Below are 21,209 nucleotides of genomic sequence, written 5' to 3' on the forward strand. Positions count from 1 at the left end.
TGTCTTTGTTTATTTTGCGATTTTATCAGAGGTAGAAGGAGTATTGAGGTAGAAGGAGACATCCAAATATATGTTTGCCCCGACGCACACAGGGATATGAAAACGGTAACGCGATATGACAATGTCGATATAGAATGCAGTTTATGCAGTGGGAATAGGTATGCGCGCATACGTGCAATGTGCGCATTACGAAGACAAATCCGTGTCGCGCGAATGGCTTTCGTCGGGTATACGTAGTCGCACACGACACGTACATGAAAAGAGAAAAAGAGAAAAATAGAGATAGGGAGAAGGAGCGTGTACTGGAAACTCCCTGGATCCTTGAGACGTGGATAGGCCTAGTGAGACTTATGAATATTGATGAACCTTTCCCGACGTACTTACTGGCCCGACCGCACCTCGATCATTTGTTGCTACTCGACGGCAATCTTCCTCTTTTCTTCCTCCTATTTGTTTTCACAAAGTAAGTTCTTCGAGCATGCCGCGTACTTATTGCTAGCTACACTTATTCCTCCGCTCATCTACTTTCTTATCCAATCGACTTACGACGATTGTAAACGTACCGCCCCGTGTATTATAAATATTGCCAACAGAGAAGCGTTAAATACGAACGTGCTTCGGTTGCACACGATGATCGTTAATACGAATCCCTTTTAAATCTGTTCGTTTCCCATTGCCAATTTGCTATTAGCATTTAAATGTTTTTGGTGAAAATAAATTAGCCTGAATGATTTTTTAAATTAGTCAACCTAACCCCAAGGGGTTCTGGAGGACAATTCTTCGATCTCATCTATATGACGATGAACGATGCGTTTGGAAATATGCAGGATAATAAATCTGTATTTTTGATTCAGCAGACACGCGACTGTAAATGCAATTAGGCGGTGATGTGGACAAGTCGAGGGGAAAGTAACGCAGAAACGCAACATTCCTTTACGTTCCAGTAGAAACGTAAGATACGCGACGATATAATTAGTTTTTATTTATTTTGGGGTTAGGTTGACAGGACTTGACAGGATTGGACAGGATTTGACAGCATTTGACAGCATTTGACAGCATTTGACAACATTTGACAGGATTTGCCAACATTTGACAGCATTTGACATCATTTGACAACATTTGACAGCATTTGACATCATTTCACAGCATTTGACAGCATTTGACAGCATTTGACAGGATTTGCCAACATTTGACAGGATTTGCCAACATTTGACAACATTTGACAACATTTGACAACATTTGACAACATTTGACAACATTTGACAGGATTTGCCAACATTTGACAGCATTTGACAACATTTGACAGCATTTGACAGCATTTGACAGCATTTGACAGCATTTGACAGCATTTGCCAACATTTGACAGGATTTGCCAGCATTTGACAACATTTGACAACATTTGACAACATTTGACAGTATTTGCCAACATTTGACAGCATTTGACAACATTTGACAGCATTTGACAGCATTTGACAGCATTTGACAGCATTTGACAGCATTTTACAGCATCTGACAGCATTTGACAGCATTTGACAGCATTTGACAACATTTGACAGGATTTGCCAACATTTGACAGGATTTGCCAACATTTGACAGGATTTGCCAGCATTTGACAACATTTGACAACATTTGACAACATTTGACAGTATTTGCCAACATTTGACAGCATTTGACAACATTTGACAGCATTTGACAGCATTTGACAGCATTTGACAGCATTTGACAGCATTTTACAGCATCTGACAGCATTTGACAGCATTTGACAGCATTTGACAGCATTTGACAGCACCTGACAGTATTTGACAGCATTTGACAGGATTTTACAGGACGCGTGATATAACCTGGAAAAGAAAATTGCGAATCGAAATATTATGATTTACATTTACTTATTTCTATATGAAATAACTTTTTTGTCCAGTTGTAACTCGCGTCTTGCCACACCCTATATATATTTTATATATACATCGGATTTTCCTTTTAAATAAATCATACAACAATAGGGTAGAGGCTGCGAATGTTACGCTATCTGTATATAATGGGAATCATGGGAAGGCGATCTAACTAAGCTATTAGGCGCCGCTACCGATCGTTTTCTATCGGCATCGGCGGTGTGAATTTTGCCGAAGCGCGAAACCAATTGGACGCGATCTCGTTGAGCCAGGCGAAAACAAAATGCGGTACTGTACTTACACGAGACGACGGTAGCTGGCTATTGCAGCCGATGCCAAAGCGAACCGGTTTCCCGATGCTGCTGAAAAATGCTTCTCGACCGGCTATAATAATTTTAATTGACACTCAGACCAGACCGCTGAGTATCCTCGATCGGCATGCATGTACATATAACCTCGTATAAAGTGTCGTATCCAGCAAATGAAAAATGGGCATTGTTCGTATTTTTATGTAATCTTGGTCGTCTTATCTAGAACGTTTTTATGTTTTTCCACCGCTTTCGATCGCTCGCCGATCAACTATCGTAGAATATATCGTAATACAAGATCGATCGCGAAAGCAACGTATTTGAAATTCACGTTGATTATAATTTTTCTTAAAATGATCTTTAGCTGTGAAAGATAAATCCTATCGAATATGTTACATTTTGGCTCGATCGCGGATAACAGTTTTATCTTTAGCGCTGTACAACGCCGATAATATATTAATTATAAAAATCTTGATTGTAGCAAGTATTTTGAAATTTGTTTGGTATTTCGATTTCGATTTCGATTTCGATTAATCGTCGTCCGTAAGTAAAAGGAGAAATCGGAGAATGCTGAGAATGGGTAAAATAAGAGAAAAGAGGAAAAAGAAGAAACGAGAAAACGAGAAAACGAGAAAACGAGAAAAAGGTATATGCGATTAAGGTTAGAAGGCGCGTTCATAAGCGCGCAGCCATGGAAAATATTCCTGTGAAGTTGTTACGTAGGAACGTATGCGCGTTCTACGAGATATTAAGCGTGTACGTATGTATATGCAGTTAGGCCTACTCGAGCTGACTGGCCCGGGTGAAAGGAAAACCCGCGCCTACCTTGCAAGTGAAGCACAGAGAGGGGGCAGAGAGATTCCACGTCGAATCTAGTACTTTTTGTACTTACGTGGAACGCGATTGCAAGGAAAGCTTCTATGAAATACCTTAGTATGCTCATTGTGTAACGTACAGTCTTTGTAAACGTGCAATTATCGCACGTTATCGTTCGGTAGAAGCAGCAAGACAATCGATCGTATGAAATTTTTCGACTCGCTCGCATGTTTCTCCTTGCTCGCAGCTTTAGCGTGTACTTTCTAAGTTGAGTAAAAGTGTTTCTTCTATCGTATTTAATTCTTCTATCGTATTCATTATTAAATAATTCGATTGTTAAAACGTCTGCTATAATTTTAAATATAAATGTTAGTTTCTCACTAAACTATCGACTCAAATATCGACTAGGCTATAAATTTATAAAATGTTGTTTCCTAGCAACCGAGTCTAGCGATTCTCTCGTAGTAAGTCTCTCGGTAACTTTACCATACAATCTGATAAAGTAACTTTAATTTAGATACGCCGATATTTTGTTATTTTGACGTAACAGAAAAATACGTAGGTGAATTATAAAAAGGATTACATAGGATTACAAAGGATTGCATTGTGCGATACCGTTTGTACCGACATTTGCTTAAAGAAGCGTACGTTTCGAATACGTCAATTCTTTTTACTTTGACATGACAGAAAAAAATATGTGAAAAAAGTTATATGCGTTCTGTGTACGTAATTTTTGTATTAATTTTTTTATTCATTTTTGTATTCATTTTTGTTCACGGGACGAACGCATTCGTTCGTTTTATATAAATTTGAGTTTGACAGTTTGTCTGATTTATGCACTTCGTAACTCGTTGCGCACGTATATCCTTCTTTGATGTCCGTTTAGAGAGGGAGATATTACGTCGCCGATACGCATTTCCGCGAAACATGGCGTTTTTTTTGGTAATTAAAATTTGTCTCTTGGACCCAACCAATTAATCCGATAGTTTTTAACGATTATAAGAGAATCAATGTTAATAATAAGTTGCATTTGTTGCAAATGTTAATAATAAGTAACGTAGCATTTACGAAAGAAGACGCGTTTCAGTCGCTCGAAAGTAAATTAACTTTTGTTCGCGCCAGCGTCGATTAAGAGAAGAGGTACGGGAGGAGGTTGTAACCCTTTTTTCTTTACCTTTTTTTTAAATTTACCCTTTAAAAAGATACATTTGAGGGAAAACTAAACTAAACATTTTTGTTTATATTTCAAAGACCATTTAAAGAATGTTTCTACGAAGGAGGCCTGCGGAAGCTTTAGTCCGACACTGTCTTTGCGTCATTCTGTAAGTTATGAAAATCATTCTGCAGCGTAACGTTAAAACGACGCGAAACGTTAACGATAATCTCTAACGAAAAGTCTGGACGTGGAACGAACGGTGGATGTGCTCAACGATAACGTCTTACTTGGCCCGCGTATTATCAGCATTGACAAGACTAATGTAATAGGAAAACAAACGTGGCTCGTCGTACTTGCTTCTTTCATGGTCATTCTGAATCTTAATCGGGGCCTACGGTATATACATATGTACGACCCGCTCGAAATAGAGCCGGCGTCGTGTACTCTTAAGGTCATCGATCCCTCTTCCGCGTCACCTGCCATCCTCGTATCTTTTATCTAGGCATGAACCTAACATCGATCGATAAGCAAATCGAAAATACCGTAATTATGCGATTTCCTAACTTTTCCCAATTTCCACTTTTTATATTTTCAAATTCGATTTTATGGCGAACGAAGCGTTGTATGAAAAGAAATTCTCTTTTGTATTATCGATTTATTCCCTTTTATTATCGTTTCTATTCGTTCATCGCGAATCATACAGACCCTTGTCGATCGTGCGACATACGATTACATAATCGTGCCGATTAGGGGCAAAATTTTGTTTGCCCTGTAATCGAAAATCGATTCTCGGATATAAAAACACCGATGAATTTTTCAAATTAGCGACAGAAAGTATAGCCAGAAGCTTACTTTTTTTCCAAAGCTTTATTCTATTACCAAATGGACAAGTGAATCGGCAGAGTTCGAGAAACTAACGTACTTTTTAATACACGTTTATAATTCGCATAAAGAGAACGGAGTAGGTACCTGTGGAATACTGATAATCGATACACTCGATCGATAACGAATCTTTGTATATTTACAACCGTAGATGAAATATGAACGTCGTAATTACGCTATAGGACGATTCAGCAACGTTATTCGTTCCACTTGAACGTATTAAAGTTACTTTTTTTTACTAAAGCTTTTACTATCGTTTACTTACTATCGTCCAGTTATAAATAACGTTAAATTCAAAATTCAAGGATTTTATGGTATATCGAAGTATATAGTTATATATAAAAATAATAATAACAAGTATACAAAAATAATTTTATTTCCTTTTGTTAATTATCATATAGGAAAATTTGCATCGTTTGTATGTCTATACACTGTACACTGTACACTGTACACATAAAATACATGTACATATACGGATGGTTTTTGAAGAATGCGTAACTATACGAAACATTTTTCAAGGATAATTTTTCCAGTAGAATGGTAAATTGTGCGATACTGTGCAACGTAACGATAACTTGTATCAAGGATTTATAAATAATTGCGTACGGAAAATCAATCTGCAAGTGAAATAGTAGTACTGTTAATAATATTATACCGCTTTTACCGTATAAAATATTCGATTAGAACGAGGCGGCTGGCTAAGGACGCGATCATGCCGCTCTCTGAGCGGCGGACGCTGAGCGGCGAACGCTAAGCGGCAAAATTGGCATGTGAAACGGTGGCGTTGACTGTATCGTCGCTCCTTCTGCTGCTTACCGTTTACCTCTCTGTATGATCACGGTGTTGGCGGTTCTGCAGTTGGCATCTTTTTCCGCCAAACGTTCGTAAGGCCGAATTTTCATAACCGTCCATTTCCGTGAACAGCGATCCTCGTTTACGGCTTTAGCGACCCAAAATACCCCCGAAAAGACACATCCGAATGAAAAATTGTCCATTCCGTGAGAGAATAATAATTCTTCGTCGCCAAATTAAAACATGTACGCAGATAATCGGACTAAGGTAAAAAAACGACGTGTTTTAACCACTTGACTAATTAACTGCCATTCTTATATCTTGATATATATATATCGATATTTACGAATCGAAACTATACGATATCCGATACCATATCGATAATATGCGTAATACGTATGATATATCTGATAAAATATATACCCGTTCTCGTTGGTTCGTTGCGTTTTATTATACAAAGTCTTCGCTATATTCTTCTATATCGCTATATTCGCTTCGCTAATAAAAGAAAAATTTATATTAGAAGAAAAATATATGAACATTGTATGTAGAGTGTTGGGACAAAGAACAAGTTTCGAAGTCTGCGGATAGAAGCGAAACGGAGAACTTGGAAAATAGGCTGGAAAATAGAGAGAGAGAGAGAGAGAGAGAGAGAGAGAGAGAGAGAGTGACAGGAACGAGAACGTTTTCTCAAGTTCTCGATAAAGGTAAAACGTTATGAGACTGCGTTCGTCCAAATATACGAAAAAAAGTGCAATCCTGGTGCATCGTGGTGGATGGCGTGGTTAAAGTAGGGAGAAAAGACCTTGAGTCGCGTCACGTGACCACGAAGCTGCATGGGAGTTGGGTAGGGCGGTTGCAGAGGGCCTTGACCTTACCGTCGGCGTCGCAGCCATAGTTGTAACTACCATCGTCGTGGCCTTTGCGAACATCCGAGAAGAGGCCGATATAGCCGCGTGACGCTTCATTTTCCTACGGTTTAATTCTTCCCGTTCTCCCGCTCGTTGGTTACACCAAAATTTCCACTCTTCCACGATATCCTACCGACTAGTAGTTACCGCTGTACGAAGCAATGTCGTCCGTTCGTCGAACAGATGTTTTTAAAAACTTTACGAGTCACAAGTTAGTAGTATGAAAAATATATACAAGATCGTATACTTGAGATTTCAAGTGTATAATCTAACTTTACGTAACGTAACGTAACGTAACGAAAATAGAATTAAATTTTATGCGAACAAAATTATGTATAAGATTGGTAATTTATATAGAAATAAAATGAAATTTTCCCCCGAGTCGCATAGCTTTATGCGAAATTCAACGCGCGAGCGAAAATTTATTAATTAATTAATAAAAAGCATAGAAAATTAGCTAGAAAATTAAATAGAAAAATAGTCGGTCGTAGTATGTTTTACAATGTTTCTTGTCGCTTTCTCGCTTTCTCGCTTCATTTAGCGAATAGTTCTTACGGTATATGATGCATATTACGTTACGAAGGAAAGAAAAGACTTGTATCATGAGTATTTCTGGAATATGTTCAAGGACTGAACGGTAATTGCAAAAGAAATAAGGTAATACGAAATTTATCGGTAATATGAAATTTAGCATATACGCGTAGTTAGGAAAGTTATTTTCTTTTTATCGTACGATTCGGTCCGTCCTATCCGCCACAGTCCGAAAACTATATTTTCTGAAACTGTATTTAAAGATAATATCTTCCGTAGAAAATGACAAAACCGAAACAATGTTTTTTTCTCCTTTCGTATCTAATTAATAAATAATCTCGTATAAAGATATATTATACGTTTTTGTGTGTGTGTGTGTGCGTGTGTGTGTTTGAACGATATCGCAAATTTCTTCGCATCTTGGATAAATATTTGGTCACTGTGATTTACAATACTCGATTTACAAAGTAACCATGGTAGTTTTTAGTAGGTATTAAGATTAAGCGATTTGGAACGAATTAACGACGAATTGGAGGTAACGTTTAAGCGATAGCGTTTTTCACGAGAAATCAGCGTATTATAAATTTGCGTCTGTTGAAAGACGTAGCAACGTGTTGCCTGGACATACGTAATTAACGGTATTGACGCATCCAGAGTATCACGCGCATCCACGTTCTGTAACGGACAAAGAACGGAATTTCGTATAATAATTTTTGTTTTCCCTTGCTCGGTGCATTATATCGTGTTGCATGATCGCCGAGTTACAAACAAAAGATACGAGTACGAAGCGCGTTTATGTTTCCGCGCGAAGGTCGATCGATGGTTCTGCGGGACCGGAAGTGAACGGGATGAATAATGTACGCGCTCACAAACTCTAAGTCGGACTCTTTGTTAATAAAACGCCTAATATTCACTGGCCGTAAGGCGTTACTCTTTTCGTCGATGAGATCGCAAGAAAGAATGAGTTTCCGTCCCGATGATGCCACAGAGGAAAACCATAATGGGGTGTGTCTAAGGACATGAGGATTCGTCGAGGATAACCTTCGTTTATCAAGTAAGGGAAATTGGCGTTGCTGATAATTGGTCAATCTCCATATCGGTGGTTAGAAAAAAATGCTAGCCGCTCTCGAAGGAAAGTTGCTAGTGGGAGACGCCGCTCGTTGAAAAATATGTCTCCCCTATCTTCCCGTAGTTGGGACAAAGACTGTTTGTCTGTTTGAAGGACTTTAGTTAACTATACCTTAAGATTTATAACGGGCCCTCGAGCTAGCCGAACATGTACTGCGGAGACGCATCGACATCTGGCAATCATCTTACTCGAAGAATAGGGTCTGCGTGTGACGAGCCACGGGACAGAAACCGTTGGAATGTTTACTGTCGCGTGTCGCCACGAATATTTCTTTTAAGGAGAGCTATAGAATTACTCCATACCTTTGTTAGGCAAAGCGTTCATCCCGTGACCGCGGCTACGTTCGGCAACTGACTGTCGCCTCGAGCCCAAGCTCACTATCACCAATCTCGAACAATTACAATCGGGTTGAATAACTACAATTGTTCAGTTACAGCTATAGTAGACTCTAGGTTACAATGTTGCGGGATTATCCAAAATTCCAAAGGCTCCGGTGTTCTTTCATCTCCGACATATTTATGTGACACAGGTATATTCGTGTCGATACTTGTCTATTTCTACCGAATATTAATATACATATTTATAAGTACCACGAGTATATTCTCAAATGTACATGTTTCAACTAACTATTAAAAAACTAATTATTATAATCGCGATGTGCGAGAAGACCTATCCTGAACTAATAAATAAAGATTTGAGAAAAATGTTACTACTCACGAGTTTAAAAAATATCCGCGGTCATTATGCTCGCAAAAAGTTCTACGTAATACAACCCCACGCCGATTCGCATCTTTCCATCCTATCACACGATTGAGTGACCGGAGGAACAGAAATGCATGCGACTCACCGTTAGGAGGAACAGAGGAACAGAAGCGTTACGCCATCGAACTGCCGTGCTATCCCAGCAGAACAAAACACGATGAATGACTGCTGATTATTTGGAAAGCTGGAGATAATGAAAAATGCAAGTTTATTGAATTTGTAACTTTGCTAATAATAAAGATTGAAATGCTAATAAACTTCGATAGGTACAAAAACTGAAACTCTGATATGAAAGTTTAAAATCTAGAATAATTTCTGAAATATGTTAGTTATTTGTTTTACACTTCGATATTAAGGCTTTAACTAACACTATTTTTATTTTAATAGAAGAATAACCCGAGAAGATCCTAACCTCCCAAGTTTTTAATCAAATTGTATTCCTTAATTAATAGCGTTCAAAGCAAAATATACAAAGTATACAAAATATACAAAATATACAAAATATACAAAATATACAAAATATACAAAATATACAGAATAGACATAATTAAAGTACGATATGTAAAGATACTTACGTTCTTGGCTTCTGAGCCACTGTTAGAACATTCCCAAAGAAGACGGAAAAGTTGAAGCTGTGATATGTCTACAACAAAACATAAGATATCGTTTATATCGTTAATACATAATGTTACGTCCGGTGACTCTGTACACAAACCAGGCCCCAATCCGCGGGCAACATGACAGCCAGTTGTCTACGCATCGTTACTGCGTACCCTCAATAGTCTTCAGGACCCACCATAAATCTTGGCATTTTCATAGTTCTTTTATTTCAAGTGTTCCTTAAATTTATTGTCTACTACGGAATGATACGGGAAAGTTGGTTTTTCTCACGTTCGGTGTCTCCGGCTAGCAACTTTCTCTCCGGGGCGGTTAGAACATTTCCTTGCCCACCAACCTTTTTCTCATCCAATCAGAAGCAATGACTATTGCCCTCACTTTCCTAGTCAAAACTGTCATCTACAAATCCGATGGTCCCGTGCGCTAGACACACCCATCGCTAGCCTTCCTCCGCCATAGTGTCACGACCGGCATACTTCAAATCCGACGGACTGACGATAGAGATAGAGATAAAGATGTGGCGGCACTCGGCGACAATGTATATCGCTGAAGTGCCTAATGAACCATCAACATCCCAACGGTCCTTCCACCGAAGGTTCTAGAAGAAAGAGCACGTGGCAACGATCGCGGACGCCTAGCAAATGCATGGACGGTAGGGATGTTGAGGGATGACAAAAGAAAGTAATCGAATCCGATTGAAAGTAAAATCGTAAGAGTCAGTCTTAGAAAGTCACGCCTAGAGTTCGGAAGTAGATTGTAAAGTGTATTGATGTTAGAAAAAAAATAAAGTTTTCTTTTTTTTATTTTTTACCTCAAATTCCTTTTTTATTTTGTTATTTTACGTGACAATAGCATCGTCACCGAACTTTACTGATTTTCCATCTTTAGAACAGTCGACATCTCTTGACCGGGTTTCCACCCTTAGATCAGTCACCTACTTCACTTATCTATACGCACCAGCTCAACTATCTTCTCTACAAAATTGTTGGAATAAAGTGCGAATTGTAAACCGTTATCTCAGTGTAATACTTCATATAACCACCTCTATTGTCCTAACCGAAATAGGGAATCGATCATTTCATTTGCGAGAATCATACCACGAATGTTCGTTATTAGAACACGAAACATAGTTAACACACAACGGTCGCGTGTTATAAATATCCGAAAATATTTCCAAGAATTCAAAAGTTCACAACTAAAAGAATGCTTAAAGAATGCTAGAGAAACGCGCGCGAAGTCTTGCTTTGAAGTATTTCAGTCTATTTGCGCGCCACCTCTATGAAAAAGACACAAGTTACAAAGTTGCAATATATGACGGAAACTATAGCAAATTCACGTAATATAGAAAAATAATTTGAATTCGATATACCAATACCTAGTGTGTTACAATACCTATCGATATAGTTAAAGCTATTATTGTTAAGATTTCTATGTTTCAAACTGTCTACACGAAGCTATCGTTAAATTATCAAGGATTCTACATTATGAATTACATTGAAACAATAAAATAATTTGTTACAAGTTCGTTTGAAATAAGAGAATGATTTCATATATTTGAATGAAAAAAAGTGATTTGTTTAATCGTATTTACTTTCATTTTAATATTCCAAATAATTACGAAACGATCTATTATGAAATATGTATCAAGTATATTTTAAAGTAGACATAAATTGTATATCAAATGTTACCCATGCTCGAATAAAAAGGCAATAGAACCGTTCATACACAGCTGTCTTAGTTAAAATAAATTAAACGTTACCAGATTTCCATGAAAATTCATCAGACTGATCGTTGATCGTCGTTGCGTCCATATATTAATATTCCTGTTACTTCTATATTATCCCTGCCATCGATCGATAACCTGCACAAAAACAAACTAGAAATGTATAAAATAATTACATGAAAATACGATCAAACGATCAATAACGATTTTATTACGAAAGCTTACGATACAAGCTACCAGTAACAGTATCATTTTGTAAATAGACGATTAAAGAGAGATACAAACAAAAAATTTCAGAAAACCACCTAATTTCATTATCTGAATGTTCGACAAATCGTTAAATAAACGTGGATTGATTAAACGATATTAATAACGAGATATAAACGATAGTAAAAAATATAGTAATGACAGTAATGAAGAAGTGACGCCGCTAATAGGTTAGAATAGGTTACAAACCTGACGCAACGTGATCCATGTTATCGATAGAAAAGAAGACGACTGAATGGACTCGTCGCACCTTAGTTTCGCTGAGCAGCTTCCAAAGTGGCGTGGTGGGAAGGATGACGGAGATACAAGCAGATACGGAAAGTCAAACGATCTACACAAAACGATCTTACACGAATCTTTCCAAATTTCAAACAAAGGATACATCGCGCAATATCTATATCTCACACAATGATTACATCGATCTTTATAAACATCGTACGATAATTCGTAGCCCCACTGGTTTGCATTCGGCATCAAAGACACATTTGTCTAACCTGGGACGAGAGAAAGAAAATGAAGCTACTGACGCTGTATGTGCCCCTAAAAGTAGGCAGAAGCCAAAGAGAATCTGCAATCAATCGGAAAATCAAATAAAAATCACGGCACGAACGAACGAGTTTGCGATCTTTCGGAAAAATCAATGGACGCGTGTTTCGGCAGAAAAAGAGAATAGAATTTTAATTTTCCTTGCAAGATGGATAAGTATCATTGTACACGATGAGCTCACAATGCTCTTAACATAGACTAATCTATCTTACGAATAATTAAGGCTAAAACGCACGCATTCCACGGTGTCTCACGGCGTATGTATTGAAATTTATCAATTAGAATAGGTACAGCATGTGGTTCCAAATAATTATACATGAACATTGAACTTATCGTCGAAGAAACGAAACCATGCGACTTACCAATGGTAGCACGCATCAATGGATGATGAAAACTGGTTGGCTTTGATCTAAATTGCACTTGCTCCCTTGATTCCATGAATACATTCTATGAATAAATTGATATAAATGAATAGAGTAATTATCATAAATTATTAGTTTAACTGTAGGTAAGGAATTAATTAGGAGAGATAAATGATTTTCGATATCTTACGATTGGTATAAAAGAAACTAGAATGCTTTTGCAAAAATATCTTAACCGCAGAGAGAATTGTTTTATCAAATGGCCGTCATTGAACGCTTGGATCGATTGATTAGGACGGAGTATTTAACGCCACCCTTCGGTGCAAACAATAACTGTGTACGCCGAAGGTAAAGAATAATGAACTAAACCACCGAGCTTACTCAATGAATAAACCAAACTATCGTTCATCATTCATCTAAAGTAGTAAGTAATAATAATATACATAGTATCTGATTATTAATATATACGTATTGTTATTGGCAACGAAAATGTTTAAAAAAATAGCAACTTGCAAATCAAGTATGCATACATATATCTAATATTTTTATATTCCAGATTAAACAAATTATACCCTGAAGCGCAATCTTATTTCGATCTTATCTCCAATTATTCTCCGATATTAATTGGCTAATTAATACATAGAACTATATTCGCAAAAACAACACCATAATACCTGCTATTGCAGTAACAAGTACAGTATCAATTAACTAGCGTAAGGGAAAAAATGAAAGAAATAGGCAGAAGAAAATATCCGTATTATTCGTTATCATAACTCGTTTGAAGCAGTCGACTAAAGTGGAAAATTGTTCGAAAATAATTTATTTGATCTTATAACTTAAAGTTAGTTTGTTTCTATGTTATATTAAAAATAAACATAATAAAACAGTTAAAATGTTGGTTTCAAGCTCGTTCGGCTTATTGGGCTTATTAATAATAAAATAAGCAATATCGAATATTTATAACATTGTATATTTTGCCGAATATAATTAAAAAGATGTAATCTAGATAGAAAATTATTTCATCTAATAATTTGTATACTTTGGATAATTTCGATATTTTTGCATATTATATAAGTTCTATGGATCGCTTCGCTTTTAGATCTGTCGTAAGTGCAGAAGAATCTCGCGCTACAATGCCTTAAGAATTATACTATGCGAATTATATTATTGACAAAGTAAATAGATGTTTTTAAAAATGTTATTTCCACATAGCGTAGCATAGCATAGCATAGCATAGCATAGCATAGCATAGCGTAGCGTAGCATAGCGTAGCATAGCGTAGCATAGCATAGCATAGCATAGCATAGCATAGCATAGCATAGCATAGCATAGTATAGTAATAGCGGTATAATTTTTAAGCAACTTTTTTAATTCAATCTATATGTAATGCTGGAAAAATGTGCAAAGCGCAGAATTCGAGGAGGATAAAAAGTTTGGCCGATATAAAACGCGAGGGAGAGAGCGCGTTGCGGGGCGGCGTCGCCGCGTCGCCGCGCCGTCACGTAGGTCGGTTGGTAGGGTAGAAGGAGACAGGCGTATGCATAGAGAGAGCACGCACGTACAGGTCGCGAACAGAAAAGGAACGAAGCCACCGCGGTAAGACAGAAAGCGTACGAGATAGATCTCTTTGGAGAGGGGCGGAGGGCGTCAGAGGAGGGTCGCGAAAGAGAGCCAATGAGCTCGACGACGTGGCGCCAGTCGTCGAGTCGCCGTGTTAGTAAGAGTACTTGCTCTCTGATCGTGACTCGCTGCATCCACGTTCGGAAAGGGTCGTGTCCTGACTCTGTCAGTAGGGGTTGGAGACCCGTGGCAAATTCTTCGATTTTTCATCCATCCGATACTCGATCGATTCGTCACAATTTATCGATTTCGTGCTTACCGACGCGGTAACGTCACTGCTACCGTGTGTTATCGTTTCACTCGCGTTTTCTATCCGCGCCTTTTCGTTTTTCTTTTTCCCATCGATACGATACGTAGGCTGAATCGACGACGGCCGAGATCAAGGTCGTCCGGACACGAACTCGACGACAGTGGCTATGTGCAGCTATTACGCTCGAACGAACCGTTGATCGTCGATGATCGACCGTGAGAATCATCGATAATGAAACTGTTTGGTGGCTATGTGACGGGTATGAGGCTGTAAGAAAGCCTTTCCATTGGAAGATAATGTGAGATCGATTCGTTTTAGAGTCGTTCGACGATCAAATAATGGTGACGGTGGTCGCAATGGGACGAAAAGGGCATCGTAAAATAGGTATTGAAAACGATTGCCCGAAGATCTTGGCACTTTTCGCAGTGTGAACGAAACTGCATAGAACGTTACGAAATTCGTAAACGAAAGATTTGAATTTTTGTGTATTTAACCAACGAGTATATGCCCGTTTGATACTTTGAAGATTTTTTTTACGAGAAAGGGGAGAAAAAACGAAGGGATCGACGCTTTGTTGTTGCAAGACGATCGATATTTTTGCGAATTATACGGTGTCATTTGAAATAGTTGGGAAATTAATAACGAAAAGTGAAAATTATTGATATCGATATCGTGAATACCGAAGTAATATCGTTCCTTAAAACGTTCTTTCTTCGTTCGTTCTTAAAACACGCGCACGTCTCTATCGTCGATAACGATCGATAAATAAAATTAATCGAATTGAAAATGAAATTTTTTACAGTCAAGCGAACGCTCGATCCCGCGTTGAGAAAAATCGTAGGGTTGAAGAAGTGGAAAGGCAGAAATTATATTAACCGATTCAGCATCGAATATCTTTTAGACTGTGAGAAAAAGATCTCTCTTGTCAATTATCGATAATAGAAGTACATTTTTTTTTATCTCTCTTACTTTCCTACATCGAATAATCGGACGCATTTTTTTTGTGGAGGAGGAGGAGGAGGAGGAGGGCGCTTACAATCCAGGCGCGATAACCGAGCTTCAACGTGCCAAAGCTGAGTGAAAGGGAGAGAGAGAGAGAGAGAGAGGAAGTGAAGTCTGATTATTAAAATCAACCTATCGACTGCCGCTTCGTTCAACGTGAAAGATCTGGTTAAGCAAAAAGTGAGAGGAGAGCAAAGGCAAAGGGACTCGGTCAGTGTCGTCGGTACTCTTTTCCATTATGTAGCCACGATCTTCAAAAGGGTTAGAGACCTGCGGAACAGGAAAACTCGGTCAATGATATCGATGTCCGCGCGCGTCCGGCAGCCAGCATGTTTAAAAAAGGTGGTTTGTCGATGGTAATAAATCACGCAACTTGGCACCAATGCTACGAACCTCGAAGCTTTCAACGGATAACTAGCGATGGTATCAAGTTCGTTATATACTCGGAGATCTCTGTTTAAGGCTGTAGTTTAGACTGTTATCCAGATTTCTTGTTACATTTGCTACTTTTGCTACTACTTTGCTACTTTTGTTCGGAATTGTCGCATCTTTCGCCCTCGAGCGATTTTCCAGCTACGTATATACAAAATTCAGCATCTACGTATAAATCGGAATGAAATGTAAAACTCGCTAACGCTCGCTTTGTAGCGTTCGAATTCGTTTTTGGAAAATAAATTTCTCGCTGTCGTATGAAAATACATACGACTAAACGAGTAAAGATACGAAACTTTGTATATTCGAGCGCAATTAAATAGTAATAAAATAGTAAATGCTGTAATACTTAGAAGGGCGTACAAATACTTTTCGTAGCCGTTGCAACAGTTGGTGGCTACAGTTACGCTGGCCAAGTATTGGAATTCGTTGTAGCTCTTAATGAGGATGAACCGAGAAATTATTATAATTATGCGAACGGAATACTGGCCGTGGTAAGGTGTTGACAGAGTAATTCCGACTCTGTTTCTGGAAATACGGATTCGAGGCGAGGGAATTCGAATTTGGTTATCGATCGACCTTCTCTTTCTTTCTAATTAAATAATGAAATTTCGGAAACGATCCTCGAATCGGATCGATTCGACATCTCTGAACAATGTATTCGTTTATCCGTTTGCCCTCTGCTCGATATTTTGTACGCTCTTACAAAAAGTATTTACATTCTACGACATCGATACGAAGATAATATCTTGACTGGCTGATTTTAGTAAACGAGACGAAGCAAAGAAGAAACTAGAATTCAGAAATTAACAAACGTTCTTTTTCCTTTGCAAATGGTAAATCTACGATCTTCTTAGCGTAAATCGGTGGTTAAGTTGGTATTGTTCGTCGTTGAACATAGTAATCGTTTGTAACGTATCTAATACAGCGATCGATTTGAAAGAGGCAAAGAACGTAACAGAGCTACGGGGGAAGCTACGGTATCGACGTATTATCGGAAGGTTGCAGTGTGCAAAGTTTTCGCACACGACGAAAGTGTACGACGTGCTTTCTACGATTTTCTGTCGTTGCTGTGGCTTTGGTAGGAAAATGACGCTGTACACGTTAATATCTCGCGTATAATAAGACGGACGTTTTTTACCGGATCGGATTAAAGGTGAACATTTCGAGTAGAAGAAAAGTGCTGTTTCGAGCAATTACGAGATCGTGGAAACGGAAACGGAAACTGTGCATCGGTAAAGATGGCGGGAAAACTATTTAAAGGGGGAAATTAAAGAGGAAAGAGAAGAGAGAGTGGAAAGATGTTGTGCTTGGACATAAAGCTGGTGTCTCGTTTGCGAGGAGTCTCGTTGACGAGCGGCTCGTCGACGAACGTGTCGGCAGTCTCGTTGTCGGTGAGCTCGACCTCGTCGACGACCGTCGGCATAGAGAAGAAGAATTTCTCGAGCAAGCGAAGCAAAGGGGGAAGGGAGAGTTGCGCTGGAAATGGGAATTCGGTGACGGAAAGCGACAGCGACGAAGAGACGTTGCCTGCTTCTCGGACGATCCAAAGGAACAGGTCGAGATCGGTTTGCGTGCCTACCTTGTCGTCTGCTGCTCGTTGCGCGCATCTTCACCGACGATCCAGCCATCATGCGTACGTTTCTTTAAACATGGTCTATTATCGTTGTGTCGGAAAACGGCTGAGCGATATGCGAGTTTGCGATACGATATAGCAGTTATAACGCGTGTCGTATAGTAACGCGCGCTATTTTATATATTCGATATATTGGCTCCGCTCTTGGCCACTTCCTCGCATGTTTTGTTTGTATTTGTTTTAGGGTGTAAACCTCTGATTACTGCTTTGTAGCTTTTGTCAGATTTGGGTTGGTAAGTATGATACCCAGCGTTTCTTTCCTTTAGCGCTTTTGTCACTTTCCTATAGGTTTCTGGGGTATTAGTTTGTACTTTTACTTGATCCAGTTTGATCTGTTTAATGGTGTAGTTTTCTTTTCCTGCCGTGCTGTTTAGCAGGTCAATGAGGGGGTCTATTATTTTAGCGTCTATGTAGATTGGTGGTGGCTTGGGGGTGTGTTCTTGGTTTTTCTGTAGGGCCTGTGTCCATTTCTTCTGTCAGCGAGCTGAAGGAGTTTTGTGTAGGAATTTATTGTAGCCATTGTTGTTTTTCTGTTTCTGTAGTCCTCCTATCGTTTGTGTTTGTATTTTTTTTTTTTTTTGCTGGGAGTTACAGTCTTCCAGCTTTCGTTATGTTGTGGTAGATCCTTGTTGATGTTGTTCTTTTCGTCGTCTTTTTGTATTATTTCCATCTCTATTTCGTTTGTATTTGAGCAGTTCTGTACTTAACTTGTTGGTTTATTTGGGCTCTGTTGGTCTACTGCCCTGTTTATAGCGTATGTTTCTCCTTTGTTTAGTATTCTTATTGTTGGCATCTTTTGGGTGTTTTCCATCATCGATTGGTTCGGTCCCTTTTCTTTCACTCTTGTCGCGCTTACGGAGGCACTAGTTTTTACGTCTGCATAACTCGACTGCTCGGGCAGAACTGATAGCAATTGAACTGACTGACTTTCCGCTCTCATGCAATTACGGAGGAAAGCTCGGTGTGGGTGTGGTTTTTTGAACGGAGAGACCGGATTCGTTGCTCACACTTTTCGTTAGTAAGGTGAGGGCGACGATCTGCGATGTCCATTGGTTCTAGTCAATGTTAATGAGAGATAAGAGGGAAAGGAACCCCCCTACCAATGTTGCTAGTTGGTGACATTGTTTAAGCGAAAACCCGGATTTTCTGTCAGGCGAATAACCGCATTTTTTGTTAGGTCACTACCCGCTTTCTCCGTAATTTTTAAGAGCACATAATAAACCCAAGAACTTTTCTAAATACCAGCCATAAACTGAACAACTTCTAGAATTTGAAAATCCTCTAGGACAAACAGATTAACTGAAAAACATGTGTTGAAACAATGAAGTTAGAAGTTAAAGGATTGTGGTGGGTCCTTAGATTTATTGAGGGCCTGAATGACGGTACGTGGACCGTTGGCTGTTCAGCAGCGAGGGATGGAGTGCAGATGTTTTACGCGACATAACACCAGGTATTGATAATACTATCGACCGTATGCGATCAATATTCAAGAATTTAAGTACAATATTGACGAAAATTTATATATGTCGGAGATGAAAGAACACCGGAGCCTTTGGAATTTTGGATAATCCCGCAACATTGTAACCTAGAGTCTACTATAGCTGTAACTGAACAATTGTAGTTATTCAATCCGATTGTAATTGTTCGAGATTGGTGATAGTGAGCTTGGGCTCGAGGCGACAGTCAGTTGCCGAACGTAGCCGCGGTCACGGGATGAACGCTTTGCCTAACAAAGGTATGGAGTAATTCTATAGCTCTCCTTAAAAGAAATATTCGTGGCGACACGCGACGGTAAACATTCCAACGGTTTCTGTCCCGTGGCTCGTCACACGCAGACCCTATTCTTTGAGTAAGATGATTGCCAGATGTCGATGCGTCTCCGCAGTACATGTTCGGCTAGCTCGAGGGCCCGTTATAAATCTTAAGGTTTAGTTAACTAAAGTCCTTCAAACAGACAAACAGTCTTTGTCCCAACTACGGGAAGATAGGGGAGACATATTTTTCAACGAGCGGCGTCTCCCACTAGCAACTTTCCCTCGAGAGCGGCTAGCATTTTTTTCTAACCACCGATATGGAGATTGACCAATTAGCAGCAACGCCAATTTCCCTTACTTGATAAACGAAGGTTATCCTCGACAAATCCTCATGTCCTTAGACACACCCCATTATGGTTTTCCTCTGTGGCATCATCGGGACGGAAACTCATTCTTTCTTGCGATCTCATCGACGAAAAGAGTAACGCCTTACGATCAGTGAATATTAGGCGTTTTATTAACAAAGAGTCCGACTTAGAGTTTGTGAGCGCGTACATTATTCATCCCGTTCACTTCCGGTCCCGCAGAACCACCGATCGACCTTCGCGCGGAAACATAAACGCGCTTCGTACTCGTATCTTTTGTTTGTAACTCGGCGATCATGCAACACGATATAATGCACCGAGCAAGGGAAAACAAAAATTATTATACGAAATTCCGTTCTTTGTCCGTTACAGAACGTGGATGCGCGTGATACTCTGGATGCGTCAATACCGTTAATTATGTATGTCCAGGCAACACGTTGCTACGTCTTTCAACAGACGCAAATTTATAATACGCTGATTTCTCGTGAAAAACGCTATCGCTTAAACGTTACCTCCAATTCGTCGTTAATTCGTTCCAAATCGCTTAATCTCAATACCTACTAAAAACTACCATGGTTACTTTGTAAATCGAGTATTGTAAATCACAGTGACCAAATATTTATCCAAGATGCGAAGAAATTTGCGATATCGTTCAAACACACACGCGCGCACACACACACACAAAAACGTATAATATATCTTTATACGAGATTATTTATTAATCAGATACGAAAGGAGAAAAAAACATTATTTCGGTTTTGTCATTTTCTACGGAAGATATTATCTTTAAATACAGTTTCAGAAAATATAGTTTTCGGACTGTGGCGGATAGGACGGACCGAATCGTACGATAAAAAGAAAATAACTTTCCTAACTACGCGTATATGCTAAATTTCATATTACCGATAAATTTCGTATTACCTTATTTCTTTTGCAATTACCGTTCAGTCCTTGAACATATTCCAGAAATACTCATGATACAAGTCTTTTCTTTCCTTCGTAACGTAATATGCATCATATACCGTAAGAACTATTCGCTAAATGAAGCGAGAAAGCGACAAGAAACATTGTAAAACATACTACGACCGACTATTTTTCTATTTAATTTTCTAGCTAATTTTCTATGCTTTTTATTAATTAATTAATAAATTTTCGCTCGCGCGTTGAATTTCGCATAAAGCTATGCGACTCGGGGGAAAATTTCATTTTATTTCTATATAAATTACCAATTTTATACATAATTTTGTTCGCATAAAATTTAATTCTATTTTCGTTACGTTACGTTACGTTACGTTACGTAAAGTTAGATTATATACTTGAAATCTCAAGTATACAATCTTGTATATATTTTTCATACTACTAACTTGTGACTCGTAAAGTTTTTAAAAACATCTGTTCGACGAACGGACGACATTGCTTCGTACAGCGGTAACTATTAGTCGGTAGGATATCGTGGAA

At 38.7% G+C, this 21,209-nt stretch overlaps 1 protein-coding gene and 1 long non-coding RNA gene across 7 annotated transcripts in view; one reads left to right on the forward strand and one right to left on the reverse strand.

Annotated features, from left to right (window-relative positions):
* Positions 1-1,721: 1,721 nt before the first annotated feature.
* The window catches only part of LOC143304394 (uncharacterized), a 32,732-nt gene continuing 13,244 nt past the window's right edge, over positions 1,722-21,209 (reverse strand). Inside the window, exons 2-8 of one of the 5 annotated variants that reach the window (XM_076626853.1) lie at positions 12,693-12,777; positions 12,201-12,352; positions 11,974-12,115; positions 9,892-11,655; positions 9,752-9,819; positions 9,262-9,360; positions 1,722-1,841 (exon numbers count right to left, since the gene is read on the reverse strand). In XM_076626853.1, coding sequence (XP_076482968.1) covers positions 9,264-9,360; positions 9,752-9,819; positions 9,892-9,936 — 210 coding nt within the window. In that variant the 5' untranslated portion in view covers positions 9,937-11,655; positions 11,974-12,115; positions 12,201-12,352; positions 12,693-12,777 and the 3' untranslated portion in view covers positions 1,722-1,841; positions 9,262-9,263. Of the gene's footprint in view, positions 1,842-9,261; positions 9,361-9,751; positions 11,656-11,973; positions 12,116-12,200; positions 12,353-12,692; positions 12,778-21,209 lie in introns of all 5 variants that reach the window. The other 4 variants (XM_076626854.1, XM_076626852.1, XR_013061082.1 and 1 more) reach the window with 4 other exon arrangements.
* On the forward strand, positions 14,457-17,591 carry LOC143304395 (uncharacterized). 2 transcript variants are annotated; one of them, XR_013061085.1, is made up of 3 exons: positions 14,457-14,946; positions 15,365-15,466; positions 15,572-17,591. It is a non-coding gene; the product is annotated as an uncharacterized LOC143304395 (long non-coding RNA). The 2 variants fall into 2 exon arrangements; XR_013061084.1 differs by having other exon boundaries at positions 15,575-17,591.

This window comes from Bombus vancouverensis, unplaced genomic scaffold (assembly GCF_051014615.1).
Source record: "Bombus vancouverensis nearcticus unplaced genomic scaffold, iyBomVanc1_principal scaffold0033, whole genome shotgun sequence".
NCBI classification, from domain to species: domain Eukaryota; kingdom Metazoa; phylum Arthropoda; class Insecta; order Hymenoptera; family Apidae; genus Bombus; species Bombus vancouverensis.